The sequence below is a fragment of the Pelodiscus sinensis genome, chromosome 11, assembly GCF_049634645.1.
Source record: "Pelodiscus sinensis isolate JC-2024 chromosome 11, ASM4963464v1, whole genome shotgun sequence".
Taxonomy (NCBI): Eukaryota; Metazoa; Chordata; order Testudines; family Trionychidae; genus Pelodiscus; species Pelodiscus sinensis.
In genome coordinates, this window is record NC_134721.1 from 42566710 (window position 1) to 42589069 (window position 22360).

The 22360-nt window shown below is 47.9% G+C and overlaps 1 protein-coding gene across 2 annotated transcripts in view; it reads left to right on the forward strand.

The window, feature by feature from the left end:
* The window catches only part of HEMK1 (HemK methyltransferase 1, mitochondrial release factors N(5)-glutamine), a 131651-nt gene that overhangs the window by 66246 nt on the left and 43045 nt on the right, over positions 1–22360 (forward strand). The window contains exon 10 of one of the 2 annotated variants that reach the window (XR_012906541.1): positions 2210–2272. Coding sequence is in view for 1 of the 2 variants with exons in the window: in XM_025187008.2 (XP_025042793.1) it covers positions 2210–2213 (4 nt within the window). In the remaining variant the exon portion in view is untranslated. Of the gene's footprint in view, positions 1–2209; positions 2575–22360 lie in introns of those variants that run through there. The other variant, XM_025187008.2, reaches the window with a different exon arrangement.

Sequence of the window (22360 nt, forward strand, 5' to 3'; positions counted from 1 at the left end):
AAGGAAAATGCCCTGCAAGGCCAAAGAAGAGCAAGGACAGAAAAGGTGTCAGGCTATTTTAGAAGCAACATGCTCCCTCAGCGAAAGGAGCTATCTTACCACCAGAAACAAAAGACCTGCCTGAAGGATGTTAAGTCAGGCAGGCCTTGTCCTCTCCCCTAAACTCAAAGACTCACAAAAGATCAGACCAAGGGTATTAAAATTCAAGAATGCAGTATATTTTATAGATCTGTAACTCGCCCACACTCTCTAAGAGTAAAGTGTGTGTGTGTGTGTGTGTGTGTGTGTGTGTGTGTGTGTTTTCTAAGAAGTTCCTTGGCTAAGTCTGTGTTTCCTGGATTTACTGAAGGGGTTAATGGAGAAAAACACAGTTTGTAAAGCTCGGTAAACTCTGTGATGAACATGACTACATAACTGGCAGCTCGAGAGGGCTGAGACATTGGTTCCAGGATGTTGGCCAATGGGCTGTGTCTACACTAGGAAACTATTTAAAAATAACTAAAATCGATTTAATAATTCTCGAAATAACAAAATCAAAATAGTGTGTCCTCACTTTGGAGAAGCTTCTAAATTAGTCCAAGGCAGGCTCCAGTAATGTGGATGCACTACCTCGACTTAGAGCCCCAAGAAGCACTTAGTAATTAGTTTGAATGACTCTGGGGAGTAGTTATTTTGAAATAGCAGTACTGGAGTGTCCACACTACCGCTATTTTGAAATAGCTATTTCGAAACTAGCGTTATTCCCCGAGGAAAGCAAGAGTACAGATTTCAAAATAAGTAGCCCGTTATTTTGAAATAACGGGCTTGATAGTGTGGACATTCCATTTATTAATTCAACCTACAGGGGGTTATTTCGAAATAAAGCCCTAGTAGTGTAGACCAGGGCCAAGAAGAGTCTGAGACACTGGGCTGTGTATCTAAGCACGTGCCTGATACCTAGAGCTAGGGACATTGACCAGTTACTCTCCAGACCTGGGGAGCTTAACAGCACACTGGATTCAACAGTTGCCATCACAACAGATTGGTGTCCACCCAAAGAGAGATGGACTGAACCAGGTGGTAATAGGGGCTATATTAGGTTAGTTGAATTATATTTCTGTCTTTTCCTATAATGTATAAAGGGCCACGGAGTGAAAAGCCTAGAATTGTTTGTAATTTTTTTTTTGGTTGTGGTTAATTACACAACATTCTGAAACATGTCAAGTGCAGAAATAATTTCCTTCCCTCGCATCCAACTTTTCCTGCTGCTTTATTATGTCAAGATGTATGAATAAACCATGAGCTTGACAGGAGACTTTTTGCTGTGTCTGTCTTTAAATCATGTGTTTAATAAAAATAGTCTTGCTGGCTGATATGTGCTAAAAATGAGATTTTGAATGCACTTGGTATTCATTTAACTCTAATCCCAGTGAAGTCAGGGATAAAACTCTGATTCATTTCCATGGGAGCAAAGTTAGACCAGCATTGACTGCTTTTGAAAAATCTGACCTCAAAGTATTATAAAAATATTCATTTTGACAGATGTAAGAAGGGAAGGTTCTCATTAGACCTGGTTAAAAATGCCAATTCTTTCCCCCTTAAGTAAAGATAAGAAAACAAATCAACCTGAAAAATTGAAGATTTTCATTTTGGTCATTTTTATTTTTCATTTCATAGCTTTGCTCCTCATTATTATTTGTGTGTCTCTCTAACAGCATATTAGGCACTATATATGTGTGTGAGCCAGTTACCATAGAATAGATTATTCAGAGCTAAAAGTTATATAGTCTCTGTGGTCCACTACCCATTTCAGAGGGCCAGTGATTAGGTAAGATAAGATTTCTGCTCTGTTTTTTAATCTAATGAGAGGTACAAGTGAGAGTGGAAAATATTAGTCTTTGTTCTTTAAAGAACAAAAAATGACAGGCACGAACAAAATCAATTTACAGCAGAGATGTAAAAGTGCAGCAGTTCTGAGAGTATTGGGCAAAGCAAAATCTCTGTCAACATAAATATGGGATAGGGTTTCAAGGCAACACTCCAAATTCACCCCTGGCATATTCACTGGGTGCCAAATAAAAACTGATATTCTCTTGAATGACAGCCCCGGATTTGCAAATTAAGCATGTTCTGGTCAGAAAGTGGATCACACACAGATTTCAGCTAATACCAGATGGATCTGTGCTAGAATGTGGATTTCTGAGCTATCGTCTTCTACTTTTTCTTGCAGATGAAGTGAAAGGTGCTGCAGGAACAGCCGTTGAGACTCCAGCCCTCTGTCTGTCCCCGCAAAGTAAGTAGAGCATGAGGAATAGCAGCCCAGGTTTCTCTGCACCACATTGCTGAGGTGCCCTGAACCTTTAGGAATCTTCTCCGGGGCAGCGGTTCTCAATCGTTCCAGACGGCTGTACCCTTTCCGGGAGTCTGATTTGTCTGGCAAGTCCCACGTTTCACCTTTCTTAAAAAGTACTTGCTTACAAAAACAGACCTTAAAATACAAAAGTCACAGCACATACCAATGGAAAATTGCTGACTTTCTCATTTTTACCATATAATTATAAAATTAAAAGATTGGAATATAAATGTTGAACTTACATTTCAGTGTATGGCAGAGGTGGGCGAAATATGGCCCACGGGCTGAATTCAGCCCACCAAAGCTTTGGTTCTGGCTTGCCACAATCCTCTGGGCTGCCAAAGGCCTCAGCCTAGCGGCACCTTAGGCAGGCCCCTTGCCTGCCGTACCTCGCCTCGCATGCTGCTCTACGCAGCCGGCTGCTGCTGGTGCCAACTTGTGCATCTCTGCACAGTGTGCACCCCATGGGCAGAGCTCTGCACGCTGCTCCCATCCTCAGAACAATACTTGCAGCTCCCATTGGCCATAAACTGACCTATGAGAAGTGCCTGGGCCATGCTTGGTGTGAGCAGGTCATGGAGCCCCTCGCCATGGTATGTCGCACAGAGAGGCACATGTCCCTGGTCTGCACCTGGCACCCCACGCCCTTCCGCACCTCAGCTTCCTGCCCCAGGTCACAACCCAAACCCTCTGTACACACACATACACACCCTGATCCCCTGTCCCAAATTACAGCTCCCTCCCAGACCCTGCACATCCCCCTCAGGTCAGAATCCTCTCCTGCATGCAACCCCCCTCCTAGACCCTGCACTCCAATCCCCTGCCCCAGGTCACAACCCCCTCCATCCAAATTCCCTCCCAGACCTAATACCCCCTCCTGCAGCCCAATACCCTCTCCTGAGCTCCTTTCTGCACCTCCTCCATAGAAAAGTGTTGCCCTTGACCACTTACCAAAATCTTGGAGTTGCCCCCCCCCCACCCCATCAAAAATTATTGCCTTGTTATATGGCATAAAACAAAAAATAGTCTAGCAGCACCTAATTGTAGTTTGTACTGACTTGGCTAGCCGTTTTTACATTGTCTGTTGCAAAAGTAGGCAAATATTTCGATGAGGTGATGTACCCATTGGGGACCTCCAAGTACCCCATAGGTACACGTCCCCCTGGGTGAGAACCACTGCACTAGGAGACAGAGCATTATTCCCTTTCCAAGTGCACTCAGTCCTCTAACTTCCTACTGAGTCTGCTAACAAGGGCTTAGCTGGTACACTTCTGAAATGCTGGCTTCTGCCCACAAGAGAATAGAAGCCCGAGTGAAATTCTAGGCATTTCTGTTTGAATTGTTCATTTAGCTTCCAGTGAACAGTTCAGTGGAAGACAAACAGGACCATTGTTCCAGGTGGCCAGACAGGTTTTGAGCAAGTTCAAAGGGAGCTTTTTAAATTGGACTTTCCCTTAGGGTGAAACCAGCTCCTTTCATAGCAATCACTGGCAGACTAGAAGGCATTAAATGCCACCACAAACTCAGGACTGATTTGTTCTGGTGCCCTGCAAGTGACTCATTACCAATCTGCCATTCCTCTAGCCTCCCTTTCATTGTGGCTTTCAGACAGTTTCAGTGTTTGCCACTGATGGGCAGCAGATGGTAAAGCTGAGGAGTGAAGTAAGGACTGGACATTCAACCTAATTTTCTGGCACAGTCAGAATAATCAGCTGATCACACTCTGCCACCACAGGACATCCAGGGACCCCTCCTCTATTTTCCAGCTGTTGTCCATGCCAGGGAGCTGGACCAGTATAAATACAGGCAGGCAGACCACCACCAACATACACACAGAGGGTGTTTTTACCAAGTTCTAATATTCTTTCCCTCTGTCTCCAGGTGCTCTACAATTGCCCGTGGGGTATTGGCACCCTTGGCTTTACAGGCAGTGGGAGTTAAAACAGTCTAACAAAAATACCCCTCCCAATTATTTCTAAACTAGCTCATCTGAAAATGGGCTACATGCAGATGATGTGGCAGAATGGGATAAAGGTTGTCTCCCTATCAGTTTGGGTACATTTGAATAACTCATTCTCTTGTAGCTTTGATGTTTGTGAATAATGCAGCCATCCCAAACTTGTGCTAGTAAGTCCTTGACAGCACACTACCCCACCATGTGCTGTATAAGTCTCCCAGGGCTTACATTTAAATTGAAGCCAGGCAGGGAAGACAGGAGGCTTTTAAGTGTTCCTATTTCTCTTCTGTTTTTTCAAATGGGTTTGCATGAAGTGTTTCATGCTGGAATGACCGCTCCTGTTTGGAGAAGAAACAGGAATTGGATGGGTTCTGAGTACAGCTCCTGGGAGAAGGGTACTCCTGGACACAATGCTCCTGAGAGGAGAGAGGTGAGGGTTTAGCACTCCAGATCAGTGAGTTAAGTGTGCTGGTCCAGAAGTCTTGCTTGTTGCAAGGAACCTGGTGAAGCACACACGCTGCGTTTACGCTGGACGACCTTGGGCTAAATCTGGGTTTGCTGTGTTCCATCCTGAATTAAAGAGGTGGGATAGATGTAAAATATCTAATTAGATATTCACAAACTGAGGCTTTTTATGACTATTGCATAAAGCAAACAATGAGGCACCCAAAGAACTTAGCGGCACCTCTCCTGATGCTCGTTTCTGCTGAGTGTCTTTCATGGTGAGCTGAGTCGACAGGATTCATACTGAGCTCCTCCAGGACTTTCACAGCATGTGTTCCAGGGGTGAGTGAACTGTCACACTCTATAAAACTCCCTCTGGTGGAGTTTGCGCTAAGGAAAGCATAGGTCATGTTCCCACCAGAGGGGAGTATATAAGGCTACCTGTGTAGAGGAGAACAGAGAACCCAGCACAAAGCAGAGAGATGTAGCCGGCTGGCACCGTCTCCCAGCTGATATCCATTGGTGTATCTAGGTTTTTATACTGTTCTCATCACCCCAGTCGCAGTGTAGGGGGAACATTGCTCTCATTCTAAGGAGACTGAGTAACTAATTGATGGAGAGAAGGATGCAGAGAATCACATGGAGGCAGCTAGCCACAGTTTTCAAAAAGAGAGGCTTAAAGTTAGGCTCCTAGAATAAAATTCTCCAAGATTCTAACTGATTTGGGAGCCTGGGAGTTAGTTTCCTGAGCCAGTTAGATACTTTGGAAATTTTTGCCGCCTAAGTTTTCAGAAGTGCTGAGCACCCAATGGGTATGTGCGCAGCCAGTGGCTCTGAGCCTCCAAGCCTAGATAGACTGAGGCTTGCACTAAAAATAGCTCTGTAGACAGCTCTTGTAAGCCATGGCTCAGAGTGGAGCTTGGGTTATGAAGCCTATGCCGAGGGTAGCCACCCCAGCCTTGGAGTTCAGAGCCCATGCTCCATCTGACCTTCTGCATCTACCATGCAATATTTAATGACATTGCACCAGGAAATGTGTCTGCCCCAGGATAGAATTTTGCTCTGTGCATGTTCATGAAGATCACTTCATCCAACATTGAACACAGTCACCACTGGCCTAGGAAAACATTATAATAATGTTGTTGTGTAAGTAATTAGAGTGTCTCTCAACCGTGAGTGCCAACCTCAGGACAGACTGTTAAGAAACAGGACATGAATCCCAAACTGGTTTTATGTTCGTCAACACAATATCAAGTGTGAACTCCTCAAGCACTGTAACAGGCAAAGCATGGAATATTGCTGAGCCTCATTTGCATATCTAATGAGCCACCATTTTTGCAAAAGAGGCTCTTGCGCAAGAAGGAGCTGTCTACACTGCCCCTTCTTGCGCAAGAAAAACCCTCTTGTGCAGTGCTGTTACACTGATTATTTTCAGGAATACAGGCAGTCCCCGACTTATATGGATCCGACTTATGTCGGATCCGCAGCTACGAACGGGGCTTTTCTCGCCCCGGAGGACACTGACTGCGGGACCTCACGGTCCCGCCGCCCATGTACTCCGGGGCGAGAAAAGCTGCTCCGCATCTCCCTAGTCTGCAGACCAGGAAGACGCAGAGCAAAGCTGCGGAGGGGCTCGGGCAGCCCAGGTGCGCCTGGTCTGCCCCGCAGCCCCAGCCCCTCCGCAGCTTTGTAAAGCCTCAGGGGAAGCCGGCGGCGGGACGGCCCAGGCGCGCCTGGGCTGTCCCGCTGCAGGCGTGCTCCAAGGCTTTGCTCCCCGTCTCCCTGCAGACCAGGGAAATGGGGAGCAAAGCCTCGGAGCACGCCAGCAGCGGGACAGCGCGGCGCGCCTGGACTGTCCCGCTGCCCGCGTGCTCTGCGGCTTTGCTCTGCGTCTCCCAGGTCAGCAGACCAGGGAGACGGAGCAAAGCCGTGGAGGACTTGGGCGTCCCGCCACCCCCGTCTCCCTGGTCTGCTGGGGGGGGGGGTGCAGCTAGTGCCCCCCCCAGCAGACCAGGCTTTTCTTGCCTACCCCTGGGGTAGAGCAGCTGGGGGCTGCCGGGTTGGTCCTGCAGCGCCGCTCCGGACCAACCCGGCAGCACCCCAGCTGCTCTGCCCCAGGAGTCCTGATTCAGCTGCTGCTGGTCAGTTTCAGCAGTGGCTGAATCAGGACGCCTGAGGCAGAGCAGCTGGGGTGCTGCTGGGTTGCTCCAGTAGCGCCGAGGAGCCGCGTTACTGGAGCAACCCAGCAGCACCCCAGCTGCTCTGCCCCAGGCGTCCCCAAGTCAGCCGCTGCTGAAACTGACCAGCGGCTGATTACAGGAAGCCCGAGGCAGAGTTGCTCTGCCCCAGGCTTCCTGGAATCAGCCACTGATCAGTTTCTGCAGCAGCTGACTTGGGGACGCCTGGGTTTCTTAAGTTGAATCTGTATGTAAGTCAGAACTGGCGTCCAGATTCAGCCGCGGTTGAAACTGATCAGTTTCAGCAGCGGCTGACGCCAGTTCCGACTTACATACAGATTCAACTTAAGAACAAACCTACAGTCCCTATCTTGTACGTAACCCGGGGACTGCCTGTAATGGCATTGCGCAAGAGGGTTTTTCTTGCGCAAGAAGGGGCAGTGTAGACAGCTCCTTCTTGAGCAAGAGCCTCTTCCGCAAAAATGGTGGCTCATTTGATATGCAAATGTGGCTCGGCGATATTCCACACTTAGCCTCATTTGCATAGCTCTGGCACAAGATTGTTCCAGTGTAGACATAGCCATAGAGTTACGGACAGTCCCTCTGGTTCCTTGCTTGGAATCTGGAGAAGGCAGTATTTCGAAGCATAAGCTCCCTATCTGTCACACCTAAGCAAACTTGCTTTTGAGATAGATGGTCCCTTTCACCAAAAATCACAACAATATTCAGATTACTCCCAGTCACTTATCCCAGGTCAATAGTACCTTAGCTCTTTCCCCAAAGATAGCACCTGTAGCCAGTCCTGTAATAAACTAACTAAAGATTTGTTAACTGAGAAAAAGAAATGAGATTTAATTGCAAGACTGAAGCAGGTAAACACACAAACAAAAATGAGTTCCAATCCCATGTTTCAGAAGGTGATAGAAGCTCCTGCAAGAAGCAAATTGGTCAATATGGGGACCCCTTATTTATGCTTTGAAATGCCACCTTCTCTAGATTGCAAGCAAGAAGTACAGTGAGATGGTTCTGCCTTGTCAGGGATTTTTATTCCCTTTCCCCAGAACTCAAACTCAAGCAATAAGTGTCAGGGTCTATTTCCTCTTCATGAGTGCCCAAGGAGAAGAAAGACAATCCTCAATGCCATGGTCACTGTGACTCACTGGGCTTCCCTTGGTCTTCTCGCATGTTCCACCAGCACTTTACATTCATTAACACTTCTTTCCTGTTTGGGGAGCTACATCATTACAAAGGTCTGTAAAGCAAACACTCCCTATAACTTTATAGCATGGGCTACAAATCAGAACATGCTGCATACTACAAGCACTTCGTCAAGTCAATACTCAACACCTTCTTAGCAAATTAACATCTGTTTTAATGCTGCTAGCATGCAGGTGAGCCAGACTGGGATCCAGCTGTGCTTTCATCAGTGTTCAGTGAGGCCTAGGGGCCTTGCCCTGACCTGGTAGCTGGTTTGCCAGCATCACAGTTACATAGAGGGTTAGGAGAGGAAATGAAGATCCGTGCATTGAAACTGCACCACATTATCTAGAGGGGCTAGGATTTCAGGAGACCCACTCATGTGGGAAAGCCTGAGAAGTAGCTATAAATACTCAGAAATATGACTATGGCATAACAGTGAAAGGACATGCTGTGCCTGCCAATTTACAGTACAAGCCGTCCCTAGAGCATTCCAGTAAACCTGGAGGGAGTTATGGGACAAAGTGACCACAGACTCTGACCCTGGGGGGGATCAGTGTTCTTCACCACTGATTGAAAGTTTGCCAAGTACAGTTAGTCCTCTTGGAATGAGATCATGCTTGGGAATTCCTTGTGCATTAACTGCAGCCTCCTGAGTTTACTGTTCTGTTAGTACCCAAGCATTTCAAGCAATTCTAGGTTGTGGGGCCATGGCACAGCTACCCCATAGCTCATACTGAAATATGGTTAGCTCACCAGAGTGTGTTGGTTCCTTAAACTGCAGTGAGGTTCCTTCTCCTTCCATGAATTCCACTGCCTTAATTTCAGCTCTCTACCATTCTAGGAATAAGTCCTTGATTGAATGCTCAGAAAAAAATCTATTTTTATTGCTTCAGTTACAGTACTCTAAATATAGACATGAGCCCAGACCAAAACCCAAGATCCCTGGTTATGAGGGTGCCATAGAGCCTTGTCCAAATTTAAATTCTGTGGCTTGGGCTTATCTCTAATTAAAGCTAATGGGCCAGATCCTCACCTGACATTCCTCAGCATTTCCACCAGGATTTATACCAGGTGTGGAGTTAGTCCAGTGGCTGCAAAAAAAGCCTCTTCTAGCTTCTTCAGCCTCTGATTCCAGTTTTAAGATGGTAATGCTGAAATAGGGACTAGAAATCTCTAAGGAGTAGCAGAGCAATTAAAAGCTTTTGGCGGGCATTAAGTGTTTAGGAAGTCAGAAATCATAAGATGGGTAAGCTGAAAATGTTCATTGATATGCAAACCAGCACAGTGGTTTGCTGCTGACTTTGCACTGCTCATTTTGCTGAAGATGTTGCTATTTCTGGTGCTGTCCTCCTTTTTGCAAGAAAGCAATGCTGAAGCCAGTCCTCTTAGGCAGTGCAGTGCAGAGAACTTTACAGAAGCTCTATGACCAGACTCATTTACACCCTGCTCCCTTGGAGTGAAGGAAATGTTTCACATGACAAGCGCTTGGGAGGACCAGTAGCCCAGGAACTGGAAGTCTTCCAACTTCCCACCTGATCAGCTACTGTACATCACAGGGAACAGCACTCTTAGCTTCTCCTATACCTCCCTTTGCAGCAACTTGTGTTGGCCCTGACCAGGTGGTGGATTGAGATGCTGTATGGACCATTCAATCACTGGTCTCTCTGGGGAATCTCCCAAGGAGGACACTGGTCTACTAGGAACCCAGTTGAGACCCACCAACTCAGTTCATTTTGGCTAATGCCTTGCAGTCGCTGCTAGCCATGGCTGAGGTTGAACCAGGACTTTAAGGTGAAAGGCTGTGTAATGAATCATCCTGGCAAGCTGCCCAGACACCAGCCTCTCCAGCCAAACTCCCTTCTGTCTCAGCTGAGCATCACCCCCCGGAGCTTCATAGCCAGCTCCGGGAAGAGTAAAGGAGACTCAACCTGATTTCTATTTCCCCTTTGTGTCTCTCCCATTCTGTGCTGAGCTCTGCTTTCTGTCTCCAGCCTGAATGGCTTGCTCAGAGAGTCATTCTTGGTGTGCGTCACCTGTGAACCAGACAATTGCCTTTTAAAATGGAGACACCCCTTCCTACATGTTTGCTCTGGAGACTAGCGACAAAGAGTTATTTTACATTAGAACGGCCATACTGGGTCAGACCAATGGTCCATCCAGCCCATTATCCTGTCTGCCTACAGTGGCCAATACCAGATACCCCAGAGGGAGTGAACACAACAGGTAATCCTCACCTGATCCCTCCCTTGTCACCCACCTCCAGAGAAACAGAAGCTAGGGATACCATTCCTACCCATCCTGGCAAACAGCCATTGATGGGCCTAACCTCCATGAATCCATCTAGCTCTTTTTTGAAGCCTGTTAAAGTCCTAGCCTTCATCACATCCTTTGGCAAGGAGTTCCACGGGTTGTTGCTGAGTGAAAACAAACTTCCTTTTATTTGTTTTAAACCTGCTGCCTATTAATTTCATTTGGTGACCCCCCCTAATTCTTATATTGTGGGAATAAGTAAATAACTTTTCCTTGGACAACTCTGTTGGGAAAGGTCCCACTATCCAGTCAGCTCTTGTATTTGTATTGCATGTTGATCCATAAAGAGGTGATGTTGGAGGGTTCTGTGTTAATTTCTGGGAAAAGGTTAAAAGTACAGTAGGTCACATTGTAACATGGGTGTAAGAGAGGACAATGATCACTCACACAGTGATCTAATCTTTGGTGAATTCAGCTTCTTTCTGCTTTTGAGCTGCTTAATGTGCCCTGGAAGGTGTTTAACAACAAGAGTGAGTCCAGCTTTCCAGCAGGGAGCTGCAGAGCTGGCAGAGAAGGAGTGTGCAGACAGCCCTGCCAATGCCTTGTTTTCCTCTGCCTTCCAAGAACAACAGAGCACTCCACTGCCTGCCGCTCCCTCAGCTGGTGCTGGGAAGAGCAGCTGAGTTTAGCTCATTATTCCTGGAAGTAATTGAGATTGAGCATTCTCTGCCATCAGGAACTGCTTGCACAATCCTCCCCAGTGCTGAATCCTTCCTCCTAGCGCACTGGTGCATAAAACTCTGCATCAAAAGAGACCATGTAGCTGTGTTCCCAGACCCTCACACAATGCACAGCTCTCTCTCATATGCCTGGAATGTGAGCAGTTAGCGTAATCAGACTACAATGAAACCTCATGCACCAAATTCAAATCTGGTGTAAGACCAGTGAGTTGAGTGAAGTTCCACCAGGGCCAAATTTTTTTTTCCTTTGCTCAGCAAATTGAAGTACTATCAGCTGTTCAGCCACTCTGCGTGCTCTAGTGGCTAGCTATCTCTGCTGGGCTGAAGAGAGAGGGTGCCTTGAGAACTTAACAGCTGGCGCAAAGGGCCATTCCAGTGTGACTGGCCTAGGAGGCAGACTCCTCCTGTAACAGATAGTTGTACAGTATTATGACTGCCCCTGAGGGTATTAGGGAAGAGAGTATGCAAATGTTAATGCTACTTGAGGACACAAAAGACATTAATGTTACTTCATACCAGGCTGTTAGGGCCACATCCAGAGCGGTGTGAATGACTGAGTGCAAACTCCATTGAATTAAATGAAGTTATAGCCACTTCTTTCAGGACTGAATTTGGCCCAGATAGCCAAGCACTCCAGGTAACCTGAATTTCATTTCCTGGTTGTGCCACAGACTTGCTGTGTGTGATCTTGGGCAAAGCATAGCACCACTGAGTGGCTCAGTTTCCCCATTTGTAAAATGGGGCATAATGATATTGAACTCTTTCACCAGGAGACAGGGAGAGTTTATTAATATAGGGAAGTTCCTTGGTGGAAAGCACTATGGAAATACAGATCATTACCACACTGTGCACTCACTGCACACCCATGAGAGAGATCTGCAGTCCAGGAGCACACTCTGCCCTGATGTACTAGGAGTCTAGTGGATGTGAAGAATCCAGCTGGGTCTAGGGGGAAAAAAAAGTTCCCCATGTGACCATTAATGTAACATCTGCACAATCAAGAGAAACATCTAGGCTACATCCAGACTGGCATGATTTTCCGCAAATGCTTTTAACGGAAAAGTTTTTCCGTTAAAAGCATTTGTGGAAAAGAGCGTCTAGATTGGCACGGACGCTCTTTTCCGCAAAAGCGCTTTTTGCGGAAAAGCATCCATGCCAATCTAGACGCGGTTTTGCACAAGAAAGCCCCAATTGCCATTTTCGCCATCGGGGCTTTTTTGCGCAAAACAGTTTTTAGCTGTCTACACTGGCCCTCTTGCGCAAAAACATTTCCGGAAAAGGGCTTTTGCCTGAACGGGAACGTCAAAGCATTTGCGCAAGAAGCACTGATTTCAGACAGTAGAACATCAGTGCTTTTGCGTAAAATCAAGCGGCCAGTATAGACAGCTGGCAAAGAGGAAAAACTTGCCAGTCTAGACACAGCCCTAGGGAAAACAGTAAGCCAGGAGAAAATGATATAGCACAGTGGCTTTCAATACATGGTCCCTGGACTCTGCAGAGTATGTCTAAGATTCCCAAAGGGGGCCTGACTGCATTCAGAGTCTTTTCTAGGGATCTGCAAAGGAAAAAAGGTTGAAAGCCACTGACAAAGCAGAAAAATTGTAACATGAGGTAAGAAACAGTATAGGATGGTTTCGTACCAAAATAGGGTTTGTTGCTCCTTTTAGGTTCCATACAGAACAGTGGCAGAGAAGACTTTCAAATGAGTGATCAGTGAGGAAATTAAAGCTAGAGCAATAGATTCCTTAGTCCCTGGAATGAGGGTTGTTCCTAAGGCAGAGAATCTGCAACAGGTCCCTCTGGACAGGAGAGTCTGGCAATGATGGAAGGGCAATATGAACCCTGGAGATGAACTGCAGACTGCTCTGGGCAGGCTAGTCTTGGATGAAAAGTCAAGGAGAGCCATGGACAGGAAAGCCAGAGAGAGCCCTGTTGCTGTGTGCAGCTTAGCGCTTGCAGGTTAGCTGGGGGACTGATGGGCTAGATTTGCTGTGAAGATGCCCTGTGAGGCTGGCATAGGTCCAGCCTTGCTCAGCTGTGGCGAGGGAGATGGGCCCATCTGCAGAGACTCTCATTGCTGCCTACTGTACTGTAACTTCTCCACAGAAGAAGAGCCCAGGGTGGAGGTATCACTGTATTATCCTCTCTGGGGCTAGATGCTGAGAAAGTCTATGTTCAGCAGGGAGAAAACCCACTCGGGTTAGTTTGATAGCCTCAATACCTTGCGCCCCTCTCCCCCCCACCAGTATGGAGGGAGCTTGGAGATGGTCAGGTTAAGACTCTACTTTCCACAGCTCCCAAACCGGATGGTGGAAAGCTGCACCCTATAGACCTTCCCTGGGCTCTGGAAGCCCTTCCCCAGAACAGTCTTGAGAACTAGCTGCATGGAGACCCCTTTCTCCTTTTGCACTCTGTATGGCCCTTTGCCAGAGAGCAGGGTTGGTGGGCTGGGGCAATAGCAAACTCTCTGCCCTTCCCTGTGCTGTGGGATGTGCATACAGCCCTGCCAGGGGCATTTGTATGATGATGCTGACAGCCTCCAACGGCTGCTTTTGCAGCCATGCTTGGGTTCTGCTGAGAAGATGCCCTGTGAGGCTGGGCTTGTTCTCAGGCTCTGGTTGCTCTTTGGCTCAGCCCTCCTGTCACGTGCAGCCTCCTCCGGGTCGGTGTGACTTCTTGCTTCGAGTGCACTGTGTGGGACCCAAACACAGCACTGACGCTTGTGGTGTGGAGGAGCCTTTCAAGTTTCTCTCTTCGGCTGCCTCGATTCCTGGAATCGGCTCAGACCAGGCAGCAGCTTGAAAAAAAACAGTAACCAGAAAAATAAACACCCTTCCACTTGATGCGTTCCTACTATCAACATCTCTGCAGAGGGAAAACCAGAGCCGTGCAGAAGAGCTGAGACATCCTGTGTGGTGAAGAGGTGCTGGCAGCTGAGTCAAGCTCACAGAACACAGCGAACTCAGACAAACCAGCCATCCCTGCACACCGCTCCAGGGGCAGCTCCATCCAGATGCCATCATCATGGGAAGGGGGCAGAGGAGGTAGGGGCAGCCTGTCCAAAGTAACACTGCTACATTTCTAACACCAGCTAGGGTTTCTCTGCAGGTCCGTGATCTTCTCTCTGGCCTGAGGTAACAACACGTTGCTGCCCCCTTGTTGCTGAGTAATAGCCTGACCTCTGCTTGTTCTTCTGCCAGCTAGCTAGAGCCAGACATGCGCACACAGCGCCATGAAACAATTGACAAGATTCACAAAGCAGAGCAAAGAATTCTAGCCAATTGAGATACCTATGGAGTGTTGAATGAGTTACTTCTCAGCTCTCCAGGATGGGTGGATGTGGCAGTGTAGGCACACCTCATCCCGAGGGGGAAGGGGTCATCAGGGTGTATGTTTAAGGTCTGTCTGCAACTTACTCTTACTGTTTAAGGTCTGTCTGCAACTTAAATCAGTCCATCACCTCAGGGCAGCATGGCCTAACAGTCAGAGTCTATAAACTAGTCCATGCTTGCAAGGTAGTGTGGTCTAACAACCAGTACCAAGGGCACGGTCAACATAGAGGGAAGGCTGGGTAGAGTGGTCCACCGCTGGCTCAGCAGGGAACCCCACCAAAACACACCGAGCTCACTCGGATGGGAGATACCACTCATGCACCCTCCCTGGGTCACTTCCTACTGTCTCTGGCAGTTGGGTGATCCATGGAGCTCTGGGGTCTTCAGGCTCCGCAGCGCAAGTCACTCCTAGGGCTCTGCCGGCTTGTTCCGATCTCCAGTGCCTGGTCCATCACTGGAGCTCCTTCCTACAGGTCCTTCTCTGCAGCACCCTGCCTAACGTGAGCTGAGTTGCTCTCTTTTATACTACCCCAGCACATGGTGCATGCCCAGTATATCTGGGGACTCCAACCTCCCCCCCCCCCCCCGTGTATTAACCCCTTCCGGCCCAGTGCAAGGTACGTGCACCTCGTCACAGTAGGTATGTGGATTAAAACTTTACCTTTTTTGTTGTTTTCTTCTTAATATAAATTCTAGAATCAGTTGCTTCTCTGCTGAGATTAAAACTCTCTCACAATATTCTCTTTTGCAGAAGACAGGGACTCATAATGCTAGTCCAGATCAGCCCCTTGTATACTGCCAAGAAATGAATCTTAGAAACACCAGGCAGAGCGTTTTTATTGTGACTGATATGAGAGGAAGGAGCACACAGCGTACCCTAGACTGGGGCACCATGTTCCAGAGACATGTACCGTGCCCAAAAACACTGACATTCCAAATAGGCAAGACAGCACAATGGTGGGAAGGGAAACAAAGCAGCTGGGGCATGTCTACGCTGCAGCTGGGAGCCAAGTAGACAGACCAGTGCTAAAAATAACAATGTGGACATTGCAGCACTGGCTAGTCACCTGACCTCAGACTCAGGGGTCCACATGGGTCTGAGCACCAGCTGTTAGCCTGGGCCACCACTCCAGTTAACTATCCACTGCTGCTGTTTGTAGCCTAAATGCTATCTTCTCAGGCTGGCAGGTTTCTTTCCTCCCTGTCTTCTCAGGCCTAGAGGTTTTCTGCCCATAGCCACGTAGATATGCCCAAAGAAGTGAAGTAATTTGCCTGAGGTCATATAGCAGATTAAAGGCAGAAGCAGGACTAGAACCCAGCACTAGTTTAACATCCACCCCACCTCTCAGTGGCTACGTCTAGACTACATCCCTTTTTCGTAAAAGGGATGTAAATTAGACGTATCACAATTGCTAATGAAGCGGGGATTTAAATCTCCCCCGCTTCATTAGCATAAAAATGGCTGACGCTTTTTTTTCCGCACGGAGCTTTGTTGGAAAAAAGCGCCAGTCTAGATGCCGATCTTGCGGAAAATAAGGGATCTTTCGGAAAAGGCTTTATTTTCAGCAAGATCGGCATCTAGACTGGCGCTTTTTTCCAACAAAGCTCCGTGCGGAAAAAAAGCGTCAGCCATTTTTATGCTAATGAAGCGGGGGAGATTTAAATCCCCGCTTCATTAGCAATTGCAATACGTCTAATTTACATCCCTTTTACGAAAAAGGGATATAGTCTATACGTAGCCAGTGTGTTTCCAAAGAAACTGAAGATTCATCTCCCATTTCAAGGCAAAAATACTGTGGCAAATCTTCAGGCATAGGTCTTTGTGATAGCTGCTCAGTGGCATATCATGAGCCCTCAGAACTCCAAGGCGCATGAAGTTAGAATTCAGACCCTCCAGTTCCAACAGCACAACCCTTCTATAGCTTGAGCTAAAAGACACTTGTGCAAACAACTCCTTTGAAACGCTATTGCAAAGCAATGCTCTGGGGAAAGACCAAAATAGGCTTGTCTAGAAAACACACATATTAAAAGATAACTTTCCATGCCACAAGGGCTGGATTTTCCCACTTCCCCCTGTACCGTGGGTTTTCCTGTGGGTGTTAAGACAGAGAGAAAATAAAAGATGCCTTTATACAAGTGCTAGTGGCAGATTTGAGGCAATTGCTGGGAAAGCACCCAGTCATAGCAGAAACACACTTGCTTTCTCATCAGCATCGGAACAGGGGCAGTGAGCGCTTGAGGAGAGAATGGCTGTGAAAATTGTCAGTTGCTCATACATTGCTCAGCTTTCTGTGGGGCAGGAACCTTCCAAGGCTGGTCTTGGCCCAGTGGAGAATTGTTTGCACATGAAGGTGGTTGGCTGTTCTGTTTTTAATGGCCTCCCAAGTTTGAGCTTGTGACAATGTCTGAGGCTTCCTACACAAGTTAGCAGTAGTTAAGATTAGTAGAACTGCAGCACCCAGGAGCCCCTGTCATAGGCCAGGATCCTGCCATGGTAGTTGCTGCACAAAAAGCCTAGAGAACTGGCTCTGGCACTAAGTGAGGAATCTCCCTGATGCTAATAATACCCGGTGAGAATTCCCCCCAATGCCAGCCTTTGTGGTGAAAAGACATGAAGTACCTAAGAACTCAAGCTCGCCTGGCTTTAGTGCTGTGCTGAGAAAGAAAAGGGACCATGCCTCTGGCAGCTGCCTGCTCCCTTTCTGTTCTCTCTCTGCCTGTCCTCAGCAGACGATTTCCACTTCTATTTTCTCTCCACGTTCCAAACCCCTCAGATGTTCCCTTCTTTCTTGCCTCCTGCTCTTGCAGTTTCTCCTCATCCCCTCTCTGCTTTCCTTCAGAGTTTCCCTTGTGCCCCCTACTATTTTCTTCTTCCACCCACCTCCTTCAGTGCTTCCCATCTTACTCTCTCCCTGCACCCCAGTTCCCTGCTTTTCCCTGCTGTCCCCTCTCCCCCAGCCACACCACATGTCCTTTGCTGCCTGTCTTTTATTCCTCTCATGCTTTGTTCCCTGGAATAGGCTTTTGCTCTCCCTCTTTCCCCTTTCTCACCTATCCCCTCAGCAATCTCTCTCCTCTCTTCCCTTAACCCCCTTCTGCCTGCTTTTCACTGTGGCTTTTGCACTTGTGTCCTTGCCCTATGAAGAAGCAGCAAGTAGCCTAAACGAGGTTTCTGCCAAACTATGGCAGAGCGGTTGGTAAATTCAACTTTTCTACTGCTTTTTGTTCATCTCGCAGCATGGCAGGCAATCCAGCATCTTGCCTCCCTCTTGATGAGCTCACCAGGAGCTGCGGTAGTTTATTCTAAGAAATCAGCTAACATACAGCACTCAGTAGAGGCACTCCTCCCCTGGGAGGATCAGCAGAATTAAGATGTTCAGTGAGCTGTCTTGGGGATTACACAATCTTATCGCCTCCTGCAAGGCCTTGGAGAACAAGGCTAGAACTACACGCACTGAGTCATGCTTCCCCCTGCTACAGTGCAGGTTCCTTGACTCACATCCTCTTGCAGAAGCACTTTGTTTCCTTGTATCTCTGCAGCCAGATTCCCCTGTGTCAGCCCAACAAAAACAGAAGTAAAGGCAGCTGCGGCTTTGAACCAGAATGGAAATTCCAGCTGGCTCCATTAAAATCCTCCTTTTTGCCCCCATCTATTTTAAGTGGAGAACTAGTCCTGCGGGAGCTGGGACACAACAGATCCAATTCATTGCTCTCCTGTTATGGAAGATGGTAACAATTGTTGGTTGGCCTATTGGAGCCAACAGGAACTAACTGAGAATTGTCTATTATACTTCTTACTAGAAAATAGCCCCTTCCATGCCCTAAAATGAAAAGCTTCAGGGGGTAGCCAAGTTAGTCTGTATAGGAAAAAACAACAAATGGTCTGGTAGCACTTTATAGACTAACAAAACATGTAGATGGTATTATGAGCTTTTGTGGGCACAGCTCACTTCTTCAGATGACCGGAGTTTAGATGACCGGCTGTGCCCACGAAAGCTCATGATACCATCTACATGTTTTGTTAGTCTATAAAGTGCTACCAGACCATTTGTTGTTTTTTCCTAAAATGAAAAGGCAGACAAAGGCACACACTTCAGGACAAGAAGTTTATTAACAGAGTCATTATTCTGCATGATATATAGAGCAGTGTTTCTTAAACCTTTTAAGACTGAGGAACATCAAACAATAATTTTTTGTAATGAGGAACACCAAGGATTTTTGGTTGAGCAAAAAAAAATGTTCACGGGGGAAAAAGGTTTGGGAGAAAGTTATTGAGGAAAAAAAAAGTCGCCTGCCCCTTTAAGGGTGGCCATTTTGAATTCTGTTGTTCTCTGCGGCACACCTCCGACTGTATCGCAGCACACTGGTGTAGCGTGGAACACAGTTTAAGAAACATTGCTATAGAGCATAAGGAATGGAACTGGAGAAAGAGGGTTAGGTTTCTGGAGGGACTGAGTTTGATGTTATCCCAGTAGCTTGCATGCAAACCGGGCCAGGCTCTTGCCAGACACACCCATACCTTTCAGCAGGTTATTGTGGACAGTAAAGAGCTCTTAGCAGTGAGCAACAGTGTCTGTTGACATTGCTGTTACTCTCTGGTGCTTTTCTTAAAGCCCCAGCTCCTGGACTCATGTGAGTAGTGGAGAATCTCAGCTTTCATTTTTATTCTATTTATAAAACGATGTTTCAAGCCCCAGGGGTGGCCCACAGACCTAGGCAAACTAGGCACTTGCCAAGGGCGCCACGGGCCCAGGTGTCTGATGATGAAGTCACAGGGCGCCCCATGATTACGTCACGGCCATTGATGGCCATGCAGGCGGGGGCGCCGATCATGCCTTCCGCCTAGGGCACCAGCTACTGCAGCCGGCCTCAGGCTGCTCCTGTCAAGCCCTTACGGTTGCAGAAAAAAGCATCTCGGCCTGGCCTGCTTGTGGCCTACAGGCATTGTTTACACTTGTAGTTTTGTGGTATCCCCCATCAGTGAGAACACTGTTGCAATCAGGCCCCTGGTGTTCCTCCCCCCCATCATGTTATCCAGGCTTGCTTTGATATTGCCTGCCTAAATAGATCAGGCTTGAAGACATACCTTTTTAAGTGATAGTAATTAACTATTCAGGTTTCTGGGGGTACGTCTACACTACAGCGCTAGTTCGAACTAACTTAGTTCGAATTAGTTAATTCGAACTAAGCTAGTTCGAACTAACGCATCTAGAACTAAAAACTAGTTCGAACTAGCGTTTTGCTAGTTCGAACTAGTAAGTCCACATTGAGTGGACTCTGAACAGGGCTTAAGGATGGCCGGAAGCAGTGCCGGCAGGGCATAAAAGGAGGACTTAGAGCATGGAGATGCTGTCTCAGGCTAGCCGAGGGCTGCGCTTAAAGGGTCCCGACCCCCACCCCGGACACACAGTTCTAAGGGGTGCCCCGCTTGCAAAGAAGTTCTGGCTTGGAGTGCCCTGAGTGCCCACACTGGGCACATCACACCACTCGGCCATCAGCCCGGCTGCACTTGCCGCAGGCTGCCATCTGCGGAGAGGGAGTAATTGGGGGGCTTCAGGAGAGCTTCCACCCCCAGAAGCCCGCAGAGCCAGCCCAGTCCTCCCCATCGGGGGCTCGTACCCCATTCCTCCCTCACCTTCTTCCACTTGCCCTTCCCTAGCCCCCCTTCTTATTGATGTACAAAATAAAGATAACGTTTCTTCCAACATTGACTCTGTCTTTATTGAAAAAAACTGGGGGAGACTGGGAAAAGGAGGTGGGAGAGGGGAAGAGAAAGGCTGGGAGAGGGGAGGGCAACTAACATGATCAGGGGTTGGGAACAGGTCCCAGATGAAGAGAGGCTACAGAGACTGGGACTGTTCAGCTTAGAAAAGAGGAGACGGAGGGGGGACAGGATAGAGGGCTCTAAAAGCAGGGGTTGGGTGGAGAGGGTGCATTCAGAAAAGTTCTTCAGGAGTTCCCATAAAGAAGGACTAGAGGACACCAAAGGAAAGGAATGGGTAGCAGGCTTCAAACTAGTAAGAGAAAGTTGTTCTTCACAAAGCAAATAGTTAACCTGTGGAACTCCTTGCTGCAGGAGGCTGTGAAGGCTAGAACTAGAACAGAGTTGAAAGGGAAGTGAGATCAAGTGATGGAGGTTGGGTCCATGGAGTGCTATTAGCCAGAGGGTAGGAGTGGTGTCCCTGCCCAAAGTTTGTGGAAGGCTGGAGAGGGATGGCACGAGACAAATGGCTTGGTCATTGTCTTCGGTCCATCCCCTCCAGGGTCCCTAGGGTTGGCCGCTGTTGGCAGACAGGCTACTGGGCTAGATGGACCTTTGGTCTGACCCAGGACGGCCATTGTAAGCTCAGGGCTCAGGGTCGGGGGTCTCAGTGGACCCCCTTGATTTTCATGCACACCTGCTCCTGGGTGGCCAGGCTGGCAGCTCTCCTGCCCTATCCGGCCACTTTCCTGTGCCTAGTGCGGAGATCGTGGACGAGGTCCACGATGTCCGCACTAGCCCAGGAAGGTGCCCGCCTCTTGCGGTCCAGGGCAAGCTCCCGGGAGCCGCCAGCCTGGTCCCGGCAAGAGGGGGTGGGCTGGGAGGCATCGGGTGGGTGGCTCTGTGCCGTGCCAGGTGCAGGGTCTGCTAGCTGGGTGCTGGCAGGCTTGCACCTGGCACGGGCACCGTAGCCAGCCCGTGCCCCTTTAAGGGGTCCGGGGCCGGGAGGGGGGCATAGAGTTTCCCTGGTGTTGGCCAGAGTGGCCACCAGGGAAACCTGGGGAGGGCTAGCCTCCCACTAGTTCGAACTAAAGGGCTACACAGCCCTTAGTTCGAACTAGCTAGTTCGAACTAGGCGTTAGTCCTCGTAAAATGAGGTTTTCCTAGTTCGAACTAAGCGCTCCGCTAGTTCGATTCAAATTCGAACTAGCGGAGCGCTAGTGTAGCGCATAGGAAAGTTAGTTCGAACTAACGTCCGTTAGTTCGAACTAACTTTCTAGTGTAGACATACCCTGGGAGAGTATTCAACAATGGCAGTTTTAAAACCAAGATTAGATTTTTTTTTTCTGAAAGATCTGCTCTAGGAGTTATTGTGGGGAACTTCTACCACTGGTGTGATACAGGCCATCAGACGAGATGAGCACAATCATCCTTTCTTGCCTGGGAATATAAGAAGCATGAAAAAATCTCTAAGCCCTTTCTGCATAACACTCTCACTATTGCTGTCATAAGTGATAGCAGGTTTCCCAACAATTGTCACTACAGGCACAGCCCAGGTGTTCTCGTAAATCATGAAGCCAGGACTCAATGTAGCTCAGTTCTGCTGGTCTCAGAATTCATTATAAAAAAGTTGGCAAAATGGACCCTCCTTTCCTCTGAGTTGAAGTCTAACTTAATGAAGTGGGAATGAGTACATTCAGTACTTATCCAAGAACATTGGAAGAGTCTTAAGGAAAGAGATGGAGAATAAACAACATGCTGAGATGCTTTTATTGGGAGTTTGATTGTGTTTTGGCTGAAGAACATGAACAGGCAGAAATATTATACACAGGGTCTTCACTGAGTGCTTTTCTGCCTCCAGCCTCAGAGGAGTGTTTTCTTGGGTAAAGATTTCCTCACACTCCCCAGGTAATAAACAGTGTCCTGCATATTTGTGACCTAGTTTAGCTTTCCAAGAAGTTCAGCTTTCTCTGTTGAAGTGTAGTGACCATGCTGTGAGTTTAGGTACTGGCAGTCCTGTGTTAATTTAGAGATTACATGTTACTGGGAATTGGAGTAGACCTTGGCCTAGAGCGAGGTTATGATGTTCTGCCACATTGGTGGCAGAGTTGATGGGGGGTGGGGGAAAGGACTATTTGCCAGCCAGCAAGAGCATGTTCTTCTCTGACTTGGTAGCTACTTATTGCTCAAAATCTCCACTAGCCAGCAGTGATGACCCATGTCTCTG